Genomic DNA, 20,852 nt, shown 5'->3' on the forward strand with positions numbered 1-20,852 from the left:
TCCTCCTGCTCCTTTTCGGACATTTAACACTTATGTTTGTTTACTAAATATGTATGATGGGCACCTGATGTTGCTGGGGTTTTTTTGCCCATGTTTTTAATTTATTTTTATTTGTTGTCTGATTTTATTTGACATGTTCGAAATAAAGATCTAAAGATCTAAAGAAAGATCTATCTAAGATCAAAGATGATACTGTTAGGGGACTCCTAATGTCAGCAGGTAGCATGTTAACATAATATCTTGCCAAAATTTGCCATTTTCATGAACCTAGCCAAAATGCTCAAAAAATTACAGTAAATATGAAAAAGGTTAAATCCTATCCGGAATGGAGGGATTTTATGTAAAGTAACCTAACGTTACCTGACAGTTAGACATATATGGCACTATGTCTCCAGATCTATAGAAGACCTGTGTGGGTGTGAGACTCACCAGGAAAGTGGCGATGGCAGTGCCGATGATGAAGCCGGCTATGACATCCGACCAGTGGTTGCGGTATTCAGCTACGCGGTTCAGACCAGTGAGAAAGGCCAGACACATGAGCCCCAGAGACAGCACTGGTTTGGCCAGACGAGTGCCCTTCGCCTGCACCGTGCACGTCACATACATCTACAGAAGAGGAGAGATGCAAGGATTAGATCATCTGAATCTTTTAACATCATGCAAAATCACAGGTATTATACTTTTTCAGTTTAGAAACATTCCCAAACTCACTCATCCATGCTGATAAAATAAACCGCTACTGTAACACCTTATTCACCTACTTTAGCCTGCCTGCTCCTGATCAACTAAAACTGCTCCAGAACCTGCAGCGAGGCTCAGTAGATCATATAAATGTCATTAAGATTAGATGAACATTTATTGATCCCCAACTGGGGAGTTCATTTGTTGCAGTGGCACAAAGACTACATTATTACAGAGACATGGAGAAAGTGTGGGAAATAAAAATGTGGCATTAAAAAGAAAAAAGAGGAGTCAGCAAGTCTAGATTAACCGTGTGCGCTAGACTGATGATATGATTATGTAATGGTACTTAGTGTCTCTCTCACATAAATATAGCGATGTAATATGAATATACTTTAGAATATGATGCAAAACTCAGGAACATAATGACATAATGTAGTTTAATTTGGTAAATTATGATGTGATATAGGATATGAGGTATAATGTGAGGTTTTAATTGAGTATAATATATAGATATATATATATATATATGTGTGTGTGTGTGTTTGTGTGTATACTTCCACGTCTACATATTACACTGTAGGTATCCTGTGTCTGCTGTCGATGTTCCATGATGTTGCTACTGTGATGTCAACACAAGCACATGCTGACATGATGCGGTACATGGTTATATTTAAGCAACAAAAGCACGTGGCAACCAATGCTGGGACATCAAAAAAAGCACTTGCTGGGGTGTCCGATGGCTTAGTGGATTAAGCAGGCATGAATAATGGCACTGTCCGTGCCACAGCGGTTGTGGGTTCGAGTCCAGCTCGCAGCTCTTTGCTGCATGTCATCCTCTCTCTCTCCCCCTTTCACACTGCTGATCTGTCCTATCTAATAAAGGCAAAAATGCACCAAAAAATAATCTAAAAAAGAAAAAGCACTTGTCGACACAGATGTTTAGGAATAGTGGAAGGAGCCACATGTTAAGTTGTAGGAAAAAAAAACCAAATTACATTCAGACAGGAAACAAACACCAGACTACCGCATGAAAGTGGTTTGTTGGACTCATCTGTCCTATATGAACGTTTGCGCTCCTTCTAACATGTTCTTGATGGCAGCGGTTCAACCTGACACAGCAGCATATGATGCAGATGCAAAAGGTGGCTTTTGGCATTGGGATCTTACGCCAAAATCACAGCAAAAATGGTGGTATCTGACAACTACAGAATGAGAACGAGATCAGTGCATGCTTTTTCTTCGGAGACCAGTCGCACTGCCTTTACAACTCTACTAACCGACTGCTGCTGGTATTGAACAGCAGTCCACTACCTCTTTATTGCACAGCTGGTTTGCACTCATGATGTGAACCATACCCAAGTACGCATAAAGTGAACCTGACACCACCTTTTGAAGTGGAACACGTGAGAACACTTTGGACCATTGGTCCATGTGCACATACAGTACACAGGGACTTTTGGGGTCAAGTGGTCTGTTCTGCTGCCCCCAAGTGGTTGACAAAACTAATAATAAGGCTTCAACTATTTCCTGCATGTACTATAAAGTTTAAAGTCTGTTGGCATGGTTGAATCATTAATGACATATTGGTCTGCCAGCTATATTTCAGTTTGCTAAAAATACGGTAACTGCAAATCCATGAAATTAACTTCAGTTCACTTCAAGTCTAACACATTTGTGTATCACAGCAAAGCTGCTTGAATGTGATGCATCCTGATTAGGGATCGACCAATAATCGGCTTGGCCGATAATATCGTCCGATATTCGGCATTTTTGCGATCATCGGCATCGGCCGTTTTTTTCACCGATAACCGATAAAATTAATTAATGCATTTTAAAATGCGCTCCTTCGGCTCTGATGCAGCCATCTCTGCCTGAAGTCACCACTCTCTTGGTTGTGTAACAATGTCCCGCCCACATCCCTCACTGATTGGCTACTTGGCACAAGCGAGCCAGTGACAGCCAATAAATCAACACTGAAGCCTCTACATGCAGTGCCACAGACACAGAGGAGAAACAGAGGACTGCTTCGGTGGCTGATCCAGCAGAAAAGGTAAGGCAGTGTCAGTCGAAGTTTCAAAGCCCTTTAGGATGATTTTAAAAATACCACAACCTTGATCAATATTAGTGATAACATGCAGGCCCAGAGTCGACATTTCACCAACCTACTTGTCTAGTCACATCAAGCATACGACTTTGCAAGATAGGACTAGCATCACTCACGACAAAAAAAAAAAAAAAAAAAAAGATGTGAGTGATGATGACCTGAAGTCCCTTGCTTAATTAAATAAAAATATGACATAGGTAGGCTGTAGCAAGTATAAGGGAGGAAAACCTGCAGTTTGGCTGTTGAGATTAAACTTTTCACAACTTCAACATGGGGTAGGCTATTTAATGATGGCTCACCGCTACATTATAATTGACACGACCAGCCGCTTTAGAGCTGGGGCCAGACGCACAATAATAATAGGAGACACTTACGGTTATCATTACTTTGCGGGAATAATTAATCTCCTAACGTGTCTCAGCCCGTGGGGCGGCTCCTGGTTTGTCAATAAACAACACCCGAGGCGATTATAGCCTATAAATTTAACACCACACGCTAACGTGTCCTTGTTTGTTTATAGTCGCCTCTCCCTCAGCGCTCATGCTGTCACTACACAATGATCACACAGAATAGATGTTAAATATTCGTCACTCGTAAAGTCCAGTTTTTTCAATCAATAAATTTACCTTCGCGTCTAGAACCCACGTGTGTTAAGTAGCCTTTATTGTTTGCATTTACAATTGCCAAGTGCCTTATTCTTATGTAATATGACATACACTTCTAAGCACAATAGTGTACATTTAATGTTCTGAGATTCTGAATATGAATTCATTTCTCTAAATAAATAAATATAATAATAAATAAGGAACTATAAGTGAAAAACTCTGGTGAGCACTGAAAGTTGTGTCTTTATTTACTCATGCTGTTTTATGTAAAATTTTAATCTGAAAAGTAACTATTATATCTATAAAATGAATGTAGTGATCCAAGGTTCTGGCCACCCTCTTTATTGTTTGGTCTTAATCAGGCTGGATCAGATGTATCCTACCTGAGAGGGAGAGCACTTAAGACATCATTAATTAAATGTTATTAATGTAGGCTATCATTAAGAATATTATGTAGTGTAGTGGAAGTTTAACAGACAGTTTTGCTCTAATAAATGAATATATATTTTCTCTTTTTTAATTCTCACTCTTTTTTTTGTCTCTCTTTCTCTAAATCCTCATTACAGATGGATGGATAAAAGAAGCCGGGTGAAAAGTACAGTATGGCAGTATTTCACACAGCCAACCCCAGCTACTAGAAGGCCCCTGCACTTTTTGTTTTAATAGGCATTTTAATTAAGATTATGTGTTCATGTTATTATGTTAATTATGTGTTCATGTTATTTTACAAAAAGTTAAGGCCATTTTTTTCAGTGTAAACAAACAGTATACTGTATTCATTCTAATTCCAGGTGTGTTTCTGTAAATTTTGACACCAAAATTTTCATTTTTACTGCAAATAAATATCGGTTATACATATCGGCTATCGGTTTCGCTTGGTTATTAATAATCGGTATCGGTATCGGCCCTGAAAAATCCATATCGGTCGATCCCTAATCCTGATACTCAGTGATACCCAACTTTCTTTGCATGGGGGCCACTTTTGCAAAATGACAGGAGGCCAGGGGCCAGTCTCAACAGCCTTATACATGTTTCTAAGATTTTAAGACATTTCTAGGACTTTAGGATATGTCTGGGATTTTAGGAGGTTTCTGTGATTTAAGGATGTTTGTAGGATTTGCAAACATACTAGAATTTTAGCACGTTTCTAGGATTTAAGGATGTTTGTAGTATTTGTGAATATATTAGGATTTTAGCACGTTTTTAGGATTTTAGGACATTAGTAGGATTTTCAGAAGTTTCTAGGATATAGCATGTATCAAGGATTTTGGGACAATCCTAGAATTTTAGGACATATCTAGAATTTTTTAACATTCTAGGATTTTAGAAAGTTATTGGAATTTTCGGTCATTTCTAGAATTTTAAATGTATTCAAGTGTTTTGGCATGTTTCTAGGATAGTGTTTACATCCATATTTATATACATATTTATACTTTTATACTGCACTACCTGTACATACATTGCCCGTTTATACTCATATTTATAGGGTAGAAATATGTATATATATATACACACACATTTTATTAAAGCTCTGTTATGTTGTTTATTCGTCTTATGCCACTTTTAAATCTTCTCTGGTGTACAGTGGCTCTGTGGGAGCACCCTCAATTTCGTTGTACCAGTACAATGACAATAAAGACTATTCTATTCTATTTTTGGACTTTTCTGTAGGATGTTTTCAGGACATTAGCACATTTTGAAGAGTTTAGAATGTGGTTGAATTCAAGCACGTTTCTAGGATTTTAGGACATTTCTTGGATTTAAGGACATATTTAGGATTTTCGAACGTCTGGGATTTTTGGACATTAGAGACATTAGAGGCTTTATTTTGATACTGTTTCATATATTCTAGCACCTTATATATATATACTAAGTACAAAAACAATTTCCAGTGTGGTCAATTTATTTTCATTGTTAATTGGAAGATGGTTGCATGGCCAGATTTGGCCTGCAGGCCATAACTTGAGTGTCAATGCGATAACTCATATAAGCAACCTTGAGGACTGTGTGAATGCTGTTCAGTTGTAAAGACTGCAGATTTGCATATTAACTGTCACTGCCTCCTACACCATCTGAAACATGTGGCTCCCTGTGCTTACTGAAGATACTTATGAATAAGGTTAACATATAAAGGTTAAACTGTGGTTCATAATTTGGGATTAAATTGATGGCTGATGTAAAAATGTCCGATGTTTAGCTCATGGAAGCTGTGTCAGAGTGTAAATGACTGCAGAAAGTCAAAACTGACTCATGATGTGAGATAACGTGACTCGTGTATGCGAGTGGTTTATGTGGATAAAAACTTTTTCCTCACTCTGTAGATTCAGCTGATAGGAAAATGTGGAAAATCAACATTATTTTAGTTTGACTTTCAAAAATATTCCAAATCCTCCTTCCTGCACTGCTAATGTTTTATTAAAAGCGCGGTGGTGAAATGCCACCAGACAGCTGTGACTGTGTGTAAATATGAGCTGATATGTTAAGTCTCTCCTCAGGGCATCTCTCTATTTTCTCTCCTGTATTTAGAGAAGTGCTGGCAGATCTGCCACTGGAACTGCAGGATGAAAAAAATAAATATACCAGGGTTATAAGGAAAGAAGAAGGAAGAAGCAGTTGGAGAATAACAGACAGATAGAAAAGAGAAGAGGAGCAGTAGAAAAGAAAGAAAGTAAATGCAGAGGATAATACCCAGAGGGAGAAAGACGCAGCAGAGTGAGGTGAAGAGAGAGGGAGAGAAGCACAGAGAGAAGGGGCAGGAGAGAGGTGAGGAGGTAAAAGTGGAAATCAGATGAAAGAGTGGGAGGGGAAGAGTGCTAGAGAGGAGAAGAAGGAACAGGAGGAGAAGAGAGGAGCTAAGAGCTGATAGGAGGATAGAAAGACTAAAGAGAGAAAAGAGCTGACACCAGGAGAGAAAGCCACATTTGAATGTTACAAATCTACTTTCTTAATTACGTTCTTGTGGTAGCTTAATAGCTGCTGTGATTGTGTTCAAAGACGTTTCGTTCAGGTGGTGAAACCCTGCATTCATGTACCGCACAGGCTGCAGATGGAGGTGGTTGCAGAGGAAAGTGTATGAACAAAGTTCATTGGGTGCCACTAAGGCTCTTGTTTTAGGTTCAGCTAAAAGAAAACTTTGATTAAGGTTACGGAAAGATTGTGATTTCAGGTAAATTTTAAAAGAAATTTCAGGGCACCCAGTGTTCCCCTGGTAGAGCCACCTTGTGGCCCTTTGCTGTATGTCACCCCCTTCCCCTTTTCACACTTCAGCTGCCCTTTCATAATTCATTCATAATAAAGACATCTATATCTATATCTATCTATCTCTCTATGGCTGCCGAGGGATAAAAATTATGCTTAATTCATTGCATAAATCCATTTTCGCTGTGAAAGTATTTAAAATATACTTTCACAGCAAAAATATATATACTTAAATATATATAGATAGATAGACAGATAATAGAGCTGTCAAAATAATGCATTAGTTTTGATAAATTAATTACAGAAACCAAAAAACATCAGAGTACTTCAAGTCTGAAATATCACCTTAACTTGATGCTGGTGCTAAGAGCCAGCCTCGTCAAACCACACTCAACCAGATGCACACTGAGTAAGTCTACATGTGACCAACTCACTAACTCACTTTGCTATGTGGATTGCAATGGACTACAAAGCAGTTTGGGTGTTAGAGGACAGTTTGGGTTTTTAGAGGCCTTCCAGATAGCATCCTCTGACTCAGCTTACAAGCTGCCATTGAGAAGCACAACAGTGTCCAAAATCCAGCAGCTTTATGGCACAGAAAAGAGGAAAAAAGAAAATGTAATGGCGGGGGCGAGTAAATTGCACTGACTGGTCACAGTCACAGTTACCTTGCTGTTACTGCACATGTCACTGACAGTGAGTGGAAACTTCAGTCATGTGCATCAACCAATCTAAAAATTATTAAATTATTCATTGATTCACTCATCTGCCTAAATTCAGCTGAATCGATATATTTTAAATACTTTCACAGCAAAAATTGATATATGCATTTAATTAAGCTTAATTAATCCCACGGCATGTAATTAATTAGATTTTTTTTTATCCCTTGGCAGCCCTATATATATATTTATATGAAATCACCTTGACAAAAAAATGATCCTGGTCACAACAGATTGACACTGTTAGTGGAATGGACAAAGCACTAGCTGTAGTAAAGTGGGACATTATAGTACGCCAGTTTTTTTAACGTAAGAAACATTATTAATTAACTTATGCAAAGTCATACATAGTTCATACTGAGAGTGTCTGCAGCAGCAACTTTTATTTGTTTACCTTCGATATCAGCTCACGGTATTTAGATATCAACATCTATTATTAAAATAAGTGATGATTTTGTGGGAACTCAACTCAATAACTTGGTTAATGTTCTCAAAGATCCCCTTGGCTAAGTATTGAAAATATATTAAATGATCACTAAGTACAGTGTAGGCTAAATATTACACGAGTACCACAAACCTGATCTCCATGTCAGAGTCCTGAGTTGTTTTTTTACACATGGACGGCCATGTAAGACCGACTGACTGCCTCTCTGCAACGTCTGTGTGCTAAAACATGTAAAAAAGAGTGAAGAGGAGAGAAAGAGCCTGCAGCATCATCATCCTCTCCTCTTCTCCCTCTCCATCTGGGCCTCAGATGAACTGCAGTAAATAATGCATCATTATCATAAGGCCTGCTCGCTCATCTTTTAAAGTTACAGCATGCTGTGAAACCACTTGATTCTCTCTCATTACATCACTGTCTTCAGAGAAATCTATCATTCTCTTATCAAGTGGGCAGAAGATTCATCACAGATAAAACATTTCTCAACTAGAACTTCAGTCTCATAAGAAATATTGTTTAATTTACAATCAGCAATTCCCAATTTCTTATCCATCACTTTGTGAGTTTCAACACCTCATTAGCTCTTTTCACAGCAGCCCCACTGTAGATGATAGGCACAGTGTCTCAAGTCAACACTTTTCTTCCTGCCAAAAATGAAATTGTATTGTCAACATATCCCCCTTTTCGTACAAAGTCAGTGCTTGTATCCAGGTTTTTTAAACAAAAGTAATCCTGCTAAAATAAGCTATAGACTGCTTTCCCATTGGCAGTTGAGCAGAGCACGACTCAGTCCCAGTATGCCTTTCTAGGTGTGTGGTGTGTGTGTCACGTTAGACATTAGAGAGAGACTGGAGAACAGGTAAACAGTAGAAAACAGCATGAACAGAGGTCTGTGAAAACTTAATTTTGGTTTCTTTTATATATCTCCTACTTAATTAGTCTCCCTTTCAAACTCGGTTCAGACTAATTTGGATCTATGTTTGAGTGCTGCTTAGGATGAGACGGATGGTTGCTAGTGGCAACATGTTATTTAATCACACTGGTTAAGGAGTTGAAATTAGTTTGTTCACCCAAGTGTTGTGTTTTTATCAATGACAATTAGAGCAGGAGGCCATAAAAACTTGTGACTACTGCAGAGTCATTTGACGTGGGTGTGAATGCAAATTGTACACTTTCCAATTACATAAAAAGCCAGATGTAAGCAGGCGTTAGCGGGTTTCTTTGCGCGATGGGAAATAGGTGTGAGAGCCATAATCTGATGACACATTTTCTAGAGTCCCCTATAGTTGTCCTAAAGCAGATATTTAGCAACTGATATTGCATCTGATGTTCATTCACATTGGCCCCCTACTTCCAGCCGCCCTGTCCGGGCCACACAATTCTACAACTCAGCCTTCATTTTGATTCCAACGCACACCTGAAGTTTTGTGATTGCATTCTGCACGGTTTTGATGTTATCACATTGATGAAATCTGTCCACAGGTGGACAGGCAGACAAATAAACAGCTGGTAAAATACTCACACTGCTTCTGTGGTGGTTCCTGCAAGAGTCACCAGAACCTCATTTTGCCACAATGACACACACAGAATCATAAGGTGAACAAAATACTGGCTGTTGTAATGTTGTCACTGGTAAGAATTAACAAAAGACTTTAAACTTTAACTTTACTTTAACCGACCTATGTTTTCATGGAAAGTTGTGGTAACTCATCAAAACTCAGATTTGACAATTAATTCTGAATATTTTTTTTTAAAGAACACATTTTCCTGATTTTAAACACAAAGTCAGGCTCTCAAACTTTTAGGATTGACATCCTTTTTAACCCTTTGATACCTTTGTAAATTGGTTTGATTTATTTAAAAAAAATGGAAAGAATGCAGTTAAAAAGTCAAATTAGTTAAAAGTTGCAAGAAATTTACCAGCAAAAAATAAAAATAAAAAACAAGCATAAAATAAACACATAAGCCACACATGCTTATTAAAGACAACGTTTCAATCCCAATTTAAGAAAAAAAACAATTTTAAACATAATAAAACGACAAAATAATTATAATGATAATAAACATAGTTTTCTGGACATGTTTTCTAATTTTGTAGTAATTGCCCTCCTTTTTTAAAACTAGTTTTAAGGTGATTTTCTTTGTCAATTTTGAATAATTTCTTGGCATTTGCGGGACATTTCTTTCCAAGTTGGGTCACTGCATTTTTCCTGTGTTTTTGAAAGAAATCAAACCAATTGTTCAGGTTCAGGTTTTTCTTTGTGTGCTAATAACACAATGAAAACAGGGACTGTGAAACTCACTTGTGTTACGACCTTTTGAGACCTTTGACCAATCATGTGGCATTTGTGGACGCTGGAGGAGCACAGCCTGTTACTGTTTATCCTGCTGAAATGCCACACAGCAGCCTGTAGCTCTGTAGCTGAAACACATGCACCAAAAAACTGACATACAAGTCTTTACAGTGGAAGTTACTGTTATATGAATATGTATATTATGTCATAGCGATGTGGACCTGTGAGGCAGACTGACCCAGCTGATTTCTTACCACATATAACGCGAGTCGGGACGCAGGCAGACATGAACAATGTGATCTATGTTAATATGCAATATGTTCTGCTTTCAGTGCAATGATCTAAGGAGATGGAGGAAGGAGGAGCAGAGAGAGAGAAACAGACAAATATAGAGCAGAGGAAACATGTCTATGTTTGGCTCCCATTGCTAATCTGCTGTGTTGAGGCAGCCGACAGCCTCTCAGGGCTTAATTGTATTTTTCATTAGAGTGCACACTCCCTTCCAAGGCCAGATCAAATGTTTCCATTTCTCTCTCTGCATTTCATTTATTCTCCATCTCTTTTAATTATTCAGGCCTTAAATATATCATGTGTTTCCACTGGCAGGGTAACACGGCTGCATAGCAGTGTTCCAGCAAGGTTCTCTATAGTTCCTCCTCATTAACGGGTTAATAAAGTTTGTTTACTATGCAGAAGTCTTCAGTAATCAGCTCATCCTGCTCAAAGGAGCCAACAGTAATGGTCCACATTTTCTTAAGTGGTCCCCTGACACATTGCCTGCAAGGCCTCAGCTCTCTGTCCCTGCACCTCTGTTCCTCTGTTAACTTAAGTTCTGTCACCCGAAAGGGAGTGCTGTGTACTGTACATCATCATGGCGGGGATTCAGTCTGTGGCTTTCGTGCTGAAGATAAATCACAGCCGTGATGATGTACAGTACAACATCACAATCTTGAGTATGATATTACTTTTATACGACATTTCATTTTTTAGTTAACAGTAATATGCTACAACAGATTATGACTTGTCTCACTTCTCATGAATTGTTTTCATATCAATAAACATATTTCAATAAACACAATCCTGCACGCTGGCTTGCTACTTTGTGTTAGATCAGTCTGCATGTTACTGCAGACCAGTATCATGTTCAGTTATCTGATTACACTGAAGTAAGAGTCTGTTCACTGTAGCAGACTGTTGTATATCTGAGCGAGCAGGAAGAATCCTCACCAGCTCATAACAGCAGTTGCCACCGCCTCCAGCACTCGTGCCAACAGCCACCTCCAGCTGCCTCACCCAGCTGAGGAAACTCTGGCTCCCTGCCGGGCGAGCGTCCGTCAAACATCCCCATACCAGGTTTAAAAGGGTCCTCGTCTCCACGCCATATGTTTGTAACATAGTTATGCACATTCTTGAAGCGCCATGCGAGGGTAAGCCAGCTAGCTATATTCTGGCCAGCTAAGCTAAAAACAACAGTGCTGTAACAGCTCCACACATCCACAGAAAAGCCCTCACAGCAGCTTGTTGAAGAACACCTCTGCCACCAGTGTAACCGAGCGTCCTGGGTTCACCTAACTGGAGAACAAATAAAACAATAAACGGGACAGGAGATGGTGTGATAGCTCCAACAGCAACTGCTGCCCTTTTATTTTCCTTAACCAAAACTCCCACACATGCTTGAGCCCCAAAAGAGTGGAAGTTCCACCCACAACTTTTTTTTTTTCTGCCATATGGCAACTCAGAAGGGACACACATTAGGCCTACAGAGCAGTCTGCAACACTACAATGTGCAGTAACGTTAGAAAACTAACTTATGTAGGCCTAAAGTGGAGCGATACATGCAGAGTTAAAAGTCTCTGTGATGTTGTACTGTAACAGCACTCATGGAATGCTTATCGACCAATCAAATTGCTTGGTAAGAACTATCGTGTATGACAGATACATAAATCATGACTTGTACATGGCATAAGAGCAGGAGGAAGACATTATCATAGGATATAGGTAACTGTGTTAGAGGCTGTGACAATCATGGCAAATCCCATCTGTCCTGACAGTTTGCATACATGCAATAACAACAGGATTTTGTTTTTTATGCCTCTGTGCTGATTAGACTTTGGTGGCCACAGGTCAAAGGTCACTGTCAATGTCACTGTGACCTCATCTGTCTCAGTCTTGTTTATACGATATCCCGAGAAGACCTAGAGGATTTTTTTTGTGCTGCCTGTTAGGTCAGACCCTTTCATGTAGTCACTTTCCTCTGTCTTTAGTTCACGCAGTAATAGATTTATCACCTCCTGCCCTCCATCTGAAGTATGATCATAACATATATTCAAACAAGCTATGGGCTGACAACACGCACCATCACTCGGTTAAAGACTGTGAGGTGGCATGCAACCAATATGTTCTCATCTAAACTTGTCACATGTTGCTACTCAGCAGTGGATTTCTGCATTCACATATTACACTCTGGGTATCCCTCTGTGTCTGCTATTGACATTGTGGGATGCCACTACTATCATGTCAACATGAGCACATGGTGGGAAAACACAGCATGTAGTCATATTTAGGCAACAAAAGCACATACTGGCCAGATGGTTAGGAGTGGAGGAAGAAAGCACATGGTAAGGTGTAAAAAAAAAAACCCAAAAAAACCCCACCAAATTCAGACAGACAGCAAACACCAGACTCCCGCATGAAAGTCCAGGGTTTGTTGGATCTATCCACCCTATACCTTTGTGGTCCTTATAATACATCAGCAGTGTTTCAACCTGACAACATCTTGGCGTGTTTCCTGCAGATACAACAGGTTCCGTCTGGCTGCATTTACACCTGACACCGACCGTCAGTGCATCATACTGCCGCAGCATGTGCCATGCAGCTCTCTGCCAGCATATTGTACCACTGTGACCAGTTCTGTCAAACTGTGTTCTCAGCTGTCCAGCAACGTATCATGCAGATGTGAAAGACGGCTTTCCGTGTCCCGATCTTATGCTGAAATCACTGCGACAGCAGCAGTTTTTAACAACTGCAGAGTGAGAATGGTCTGGTATTTCATTGTAATCAAGAAAATCACAGGACCCACAGTTTATATTTTGAGCAAGCTCCCACCTGCAGCAGCGTTAGAGTTAACACTGCCTGCTCTTCGTAGAGATTCCTTGAGGACACATGATGTTAGCTGACCTTTCCATCTCAGCAGTGGTTGCATGTATGAATAAACCGCACACGACAGGTTTTGTTTTCTCTTATGCTTGATGGGGTGATTAATCGATTAATTAGATTCAAGCGCACTAACAGAGGTTATAATTGTGTTCGGTTGTGTGGTCAGAGTGTATCTGTTTCCTGCACCCGGCTATGAACTGAGCTGCTGTCCAGGTCTATGTGTGCATGTCCCTGCTCTGCAGACATGATTCATGTTACACTGACAACAGCTATCAGGTGGACCGCTTATACTATGGTATGTGTGTGTGTATACGCATATATATATATATACGCGTCCTTCACCAGGTCAAGGTGATTTCCCCCTCTGAGCCTTTGTGTCCTGTATAAACTGTCACATACTATCCATTTTATACGTTAGATGCACAGAGCAACCTGCTGACTGACCTCTGTGAATGCACACAGCACATATACAGTAATGCTTTAATGTTATTCTGTTGGACCTCATTTGACCTGAGAATCCTCAGGTCAACTTGATTTGTTTTAACAGCCTTTGCGGGCGTTTCATAGCCAGCTGAGCGCTCTAACCTATTTCCTATTTAATGTCAGACATTAGCAGCTGTTGGCATGCTCACTATATCAGAGGCTTGTCAGCTAAATGGAGAGTGCGACATGAAAAATTCAACCTGGGGAGACGAGGCTGAGCAGCTCGATGCTGTTTCAGACATCAATCTCTCTGTCTTGCCAAGTTCAAATAGTGTCCTGTGGTATTACTGAGGGGGACCTGCTCAGACTCAGACAAGGAGGCAGCACATTGTGTTCATATATCAGGCTGATTTAAAGGGAGCTCTTAAAGATATATTTCTCTCTCGGTTCCTGTCAGTTAGTTTTATGGCACAGATCTCTCAGAGGTTAGCCAGATATTAACCTTTTCTGTCAAACACTATCAGGTCCAGTCAGAGTGCTCCAGCGCTGATACAGCAGGTAACATAATTATTATAGTGAAATATTGCACAAGCTGTTCAAGGAAAATATTTAACTACTGCAGACACTCAAAGGACACCTAATCAAAGTTAACAAACTTACCAATGACTACATTAATGTTGTTATCTTTAATAAAAATAAATTAATAGGAGCAGTGGTTGTACTTTGTAGCTATTCTGGTTTTCTAGTGAATAAATCAGCCAATACTCATTCAAAACTTGTAAAATAGTGCCACTTTGTCAGTGGCACAGATTTTGTTTTTGGCTTTTGCCTTTATTTGAGGCATAAGATATATAGCAAGCCACCTTTTGCATGCGCAGTAAATGCCACAGGACAGTGTCACCTAAGAACGCGGCTGCACAGAACCATTTGCAATGTTATCATACGCCCTGCTGGACGGTCATTGTAAGTTGAGAAAGCTGCTGGATGGAACCTGTCTATTTCGCATACATTGCTGGATGGCGTCAGGTTTAAAATAGGGCTGAGTAAATAATTGGAGCTTCAGTCAGTGCAAGTGGCGGAGTCGGGCAAGGTGACAAACACCATGCCGACACCTTGTGCCCTAGAGCTTCGCCGTCAAGTGAGTGAGGCAGAGACCATGTGCTTTACAGAACTTCAGTGTTAGGTGAGAGAGAGCCGGTGTGGTGAGTCTCCAAATGCTTGACAGCTTTGTGACACTTCAGAGTTTGTTAAAAAAAAAAAACTCGAAACAGATATCAGTATAACAGTCCTACAAGTAAAGTTTATAGAGCCCATTATCACAAAACACGGTTTGCCTCAGAGGGCCTTACAGCATACGACATCCCTTTGCCCTTAGACCCTCACATCACCCAAGGAAAAACTCCTGTGATGGGGGAAAAAAAAAGGAAGAAACCTCAGGAAGAGTGGCAGAGGATGATGAGGGATCCCTCTTCAAGGACGGACAGGCGTGCAATAGATGTCGTAAATAACAACTGAATTACAATTATGACAAAAAGGAAAGAGAGAGGGGAAGAGAGGGGGAGAGAGGGGGAGAGAGGGGGAGAAATGCACAGCAATAATGGAAATAAATGCATGTTATATTACATAACGGCGTGGCTCATAATAATGCGAGTAAAAGGTTGCGTCAAGCACAATCACGGCATCGGAGTAACCAGGACCCACAACACAGGTGTAGCTTCAGACAGGCCCACAGCAATGGCAAAACCAAGACCACAATCAGGGCGAGTTGGGGGCACAGTATCAGTGCAGCCACAGCACGAGCACAACTAAGGGCAGGGTAACAGCATCAGCACAGCTATCAACACGATCAGGCGCAGCCAAGATTGCAGCCAGGATCCGGGAAAACTAGGAAACAAGGGAGCAGGAATTCTCTGGAGAGGCAACGGGGTTAGCATAATGCAGTAAACAGACATGAGTTTTCAGATGGAGGAAGCAAGAGAAGGAGAAAGGAGCTCCAGATTAAAGCTATGTAAGCCAAACTATGTCTAATTTTTGCGATGTTACGCAAGTGAAAGAAAGCCGTCCTTGAAGTTTGTTTTATATGGGAGGCAAAAGATAAATCTTGATCAAATAAAACTCCAGAGGTTCCTAACAGATGTGCTAGAGGCCAAGGTAATGCCATCTAGAGAAATTACATTGTTGGAAAGGGAGTTTCTGAGGTGTTTGGGGCCAAGAACAATAACTTCAGTTTTGTCTGAATTCAGCATCAAGAAATTATGGCTCATCCGGGCTTTTAATGACAGCTACTCTAAAGGACTGTGGTACATTGCCCTTTAATAACGAAACATTGATTATATCTACACTGCCAAAGCTCTTGCTTTTCCCGTTGACATGTTTGGTTTTTTTTTACCAAGCAAACTGAGGCAATCAAAGTGGAAGCATCACACCATTAAAGAGGAATCAAAACCCACTCAAGCTGTATGTTATGTGATGTTATGATCACATTAAAATACAACATATTGCAGTTTTAAGTATACACCTTAGCAGATGTAACAGTTCCACATAAAACAATTTAACTTTACTTACTGATATGACAGTGATTCAGTGATTCAACCAAGCCTCCAGGAGAAGTACAGAGCATTTGTGACCATACTTATAATACTCTGATGCTCACAAGTTGTGTGTGTGTGTGTGTGTGTGTGTGTGGTGTAAATTATGAACTGGACATTATAAATTCCTGTAAAATCCTATTAGGGCAAAACATTTGAAGGGTACAGACTGGGTGCAAACTGCTTGAGGGGATTTCCCCCTCTCAGCTTTTGATACCCCGCCTGTGATTATTCTGTTTTTTAATTCCTGGTTAGGTAACATGTTATCCCTGCCTTTGGTCAATATACATTTGATGTGAGTGTAATGACATCTGGATATTTTGAAGTTTACTTTATTTCTATGCAAATTACGGGTGAGAACCCCATGTGTGGCAGCATGAGTGTACCTTTTGAGATCATGTTGGCTGATGTTTACTGTGTTGGTGGGGAAAGGTGGGTCTCACATTCTCTACTCTGGAGCGACATTTGTCAACTCCCTACTGGCCAGCGCCATTTTGGTGAGTTGGGTTTTAGAGGTTGTAGAAGGGCTGGTCTTGTAAAAATGAGCGTGAACTTTGTCAATGGACTGTAGAGGAGTGTGAGTGTGTGGCTGGCTGAGCCAACACGTTTACCCCCCAACTCATCACATGTTGCTGCTTTACAGTGGACTTCTGCGTCTACATATTACACTCTAGGTATCCCACTGTGTCTGCTTTTTATGTTCCAGAATCCTGCATGATGTCAAAACAAGAACATGGTGGGATGACACTGCACATAGTTATGTTTAGACAACAAAAGCATATGGCAACCAATGCCAGGACGTCAACAAACGCACAAGCTGGTAAGGATAGTTAAAATCAGGCAAAAAAGCACATGATTAGGTGTAGAAAAACACATCACATTCAGACAGGAAGCGAACACCAGGCTCCTCCAAGAAAGTCCACAGTTTGTTGGACCCATCAATCACCTCTGATGCCCGCCTTACAGGTGCCCTCACATTTTACATTGCGTTGTTATCAGCTGCGTTTCAACCTGACTCTGTTTTATGCTGCAACATGCAGTCCTAACAGGTCCGTCCAGCTACTTCGCATGTCTGCCTCTCAGTCTGACATAGCAACATGTTTGGTGTTCAGCAACATATAATAATGAAGTGACCGGTTCTATTTGTCCTCGACTGATGCCGTCCAGGAGCATATCGTGTGGACAGGGAAGATGTCTTTTGGCATCAAAATCGTATATTGAAAGCACTGTCAAAGCAGTCATATTTGCAATGAGAACAGGTTGGCTGAGTCGTCGTAAAGGCATTTTGTCACTTTCCTCATGATGTTATGTAACACAGGCACATGGAGACCCTGCAAATGTGTTGTTTCTATGTAACTGCAGATGTTGGTGCCTTTTTACACATTTCTGAAATACATATTAGCAAATTTCAATGGAATGAATGGGGCAGCCTCTTAGAACATGATATCTAGTTCCTTTTGTACATCCATAGATTCAACACTTTGAAGGCATATACACATGCTGTCACACATGCACGTCTGTGATCTTCCCTTTCCCCCTGTTTGTTCAGTTTTGAGGCTTGTTTTGAACAAGCAGCAGAGGAACTCAGCAGTGATAACCAACATGGCTGAGCAGACAAACCAAACAACACTGCCCTCAGGATATCCAACTCCAAAACAACATGACGGTGTGGGCGGTACTTTACTGTACTGTGGCATCTTTTCTTTTCAAAGTAAAAATACCACAAACAAACCACAGCTGGAAACTAAAAAGCAAGCTGAGCCTCTCACAGCTGGAGACAACTCCTCTAGACAAACACAGCGCTGTCACAGCGTCAATACACACTCTGCTTCTGGCACTCTATAAACACTACATTGTATAATCAATACCCGACAACAGGCATTGACATGCACTCTTTCCCTGCATGGTGCAGCCGCTACTATCCACACAGCATTCAAGTGTTTGTTTTGGGAAAAGTCATTATGTTTGAAAGAGTGATGCTAATCAGAATTATGTTAAGATAGAATCTGGATTGGTAGCATGGCAGGCTACTTTACCCAAGCTTCAGCAAACATGAATTTTAAAAATGAAGTAGTGTCCAAGCTTCCATCAACAATCATATAATGCAAAACGCACATACTTATTTAAGACACAAGATTAGAATCAAACTGCACATCTCACTCTCACAAAAATCAACATGTGTTTGCAAGAATGCTGAACTATTCATTTAAGTGAATATATTCAAGGGGGCATGATTAGATAATGAACCAAGTGCAGTTACTTTGATACATCAGAGCTCCTCATCAGTAGGAGGAAATCCTAAAATAGCATTTGGGATTTCTTTGATGAATGAATTTGTTTCTTCTGGGGTGTTTTGATCAGCTTCAAGGGGTTGCATCTGGAATCAGAGTGAGGACGTTCCAGCTAAGTACATCTCAAAGTTTTAGAGCCATCAGAGTAATTGTTGGCCAAATAAATAAATGTGTGGGAAACCCTGATCTTCAGTAATGCTAATGCTCAGTGAGCTGGAACACCCATCACATTCTCACCCAAAGTCATCACATGTTGCTCCTTTGCAGACTTCTGCATCTACATATTATGCTCTAGGTATTGTTCTGCTCTTTACATTTTGGGATGGCGCTACAGTGATGTCAACACAAGCACATGGTGGGATGAAACTGCTCGTGGCTTTGTCTAAGCAACACAAGCACATGACAATCCAATGCTTGGACATCAAGAAACGCACATGCTGGCACAGATGGGTTGGATAAGGAAAAAAGATGCACATGGTAAGATGGAGAAAGAAAAAACAAACAAAAAAAACATTACATTAAGATGGAAAGTAAACTCTGGACTCCTGCATAAAAGTTCAGGGTTTGTTCCCCCGCACCCTGTAGGGACCTTCATGCTCCTTATATTACTTTGTTAGTTGCAGCGATTCAACCTGATGCCAGCAGTGTATCATGAGGATGCGACAGGTTATGTCCCGCCATGTTCTCAAGTGACCTTGCCCATCCAATTATGGTGGTGCTGCAGCAGGAGTCTGGCAGCGTATAATAACAAAGAATGGTTCTGTCCAGCTGTGTATTCCGCTGATGCTGTCCAGCATTGTATTATGTGGATGCAAAAGGTGGCGTTTTGGTGTCACAATCTTACGCTGCAAAAGCTGCAGTACTAAAAGACTTCAGAATGAGATCGGCTGCTAATACCAGCTATCTTGTATGCCTTTTCCACCAACACGGAACTGCTTCTTTTCTGGTTACTGAATCTAATTTTGAACTGTTTAGACCATTTCAACAAAAAATAACTTGGGAGAACAAAGTTAGTCCCCAACTGGGTTGTGGTGATGCTGTGGTCCTACTTGACACCAGCTACTACTGCCATTATTATTAGACACATCTACACTATTATTAAACACATATGATTATCGCCATTTACATAAACTACAATACTTCCATATAATGTATCACTTTGTCATCTGCTGTATTTTTATTGTTCTTTATGACATGTATTACATGTCTGTCCGTCCTGGGAGAGCGATCCCTCCTCAGTCGCTCTTCCTGAGTTGTCTACGGTTATTGTTTTTTTTTCCCCTGTTAAAGGCTTTTTTGGGAGTTTTTCCTTAGTCAATGTGTTAACTGTTAACTTCTGTTGTGCAACGCCCTCTCTGAATATCACCACAGTTCCAAGAATTCTGAACAAAACCAGACCTCATTTGGTGGAAAGGGGGTATTTTTAGAGAATCAGAGGCAGAAAGTGCATCACAGCCCAATATCTCTGAGATCATCTGTCATGTTGTAGAATTCCTCACCTCATTTGTTTCTCATATTTCTGGTTTCTTACAGAGTCTTTACATAACTGTAACATTAACATTATCCTCTGACTGGGCTAATTACAGCCTCATTTGGATCAGTCCTCGGGTTAGCAGAGGTTGGATGTCCGTGTTTGACCCGGGCATGGCTGTAATGACTGAGACAATGAGAGTTTGAGGCGGCGCATCATGTCCTCACAGTTGCAGGGTGTGTGTGTGTGTGTGTGTGTGTGTGTGTGTGTGTGTGTGTGTGCAGATTGCATGTACATCCTCAACACAGAGCTGTTCACAAACAATGGCCTTTACTAAATGACCTAGATAACAGAGGCAATTTGTTCTCCCCATCGTGCGGGGAGTCACTGACGGTCCAAAGCCGAGCATTAGCATCATCGCTCATGGGCACTCGGGCAGACGCTGGCTCCCTGACACAGAAAATCAAAGCAATCAGACCATCAGCAAGAATCAGCGGCTTCTGGAGATGTTTGATTTGTGTGTTGTGCTCAGAGGATGAATCACAGGGGGCAGAGATGTGCTGCTACTGCGCTGCTCTCTGCGGACTCAAACATTCAGCCATGTTGGACTGCTGACCAAAAGCTGACCAATCAGTTAGATGCTACGCTACAAAGAATTACTTCTTTTTTAGTTATTCTTGTGAAGACATTCACACTTATTTGTATGCAAATGAAAGAATGCTCTGTTTTAAATGTTATTCAGGTTTTCAGTCTGGAACAGCAGTTGGCTGTACTGGTTTAACAGACAACATCACATTACCCCAAATCCTGGCTTTCCTCCACTGGCTCCCTGTTTGTCTGGGTCTGGCCCCTGGGTACATAACAGAAAATTTGACCC

At 40.6% G+C, this 20,852-nt stretch overlaps 1 protein-coding gene across 1 annotated transcript in view; it reads right to left on the reverse strand.

The window, feature by feature from the left end:
* LOC121960829 (phospholipid phosphatase-related protein type 5-like) overlaps window positions 1-20,852 on the reverse strand; it is a 165,536-nt gene that overhangs the window by 13,838 nt on the left and 130,846 nt on the right. The window contains exon 5 of the mRNA XM_042510702.1: window positions 430-606. Within this exon, the coding sequence (XP_042366636.1) occupies window positions 430-606 (177 nt within the window). The remainder of the gene's footprint in view (window positions 1-429; window positions 607-20,852) is intronic.

The sequence above is a fragment of the Plectropomus leopardus genome, chromosome 21, assembly GCF_008729295.1.
Source record: "Plectropomus leopardus isolate mb chromosome 21, YSFRI_Pleo_2.0, whole genome shotgun sequence".
Classification (NCBI taxonomy): Eukaryota; Metazoa; Chordata; class Actinopteri; order Perciformes; family Serranidae; genus Plectropomus; species Plectropomus leopardus.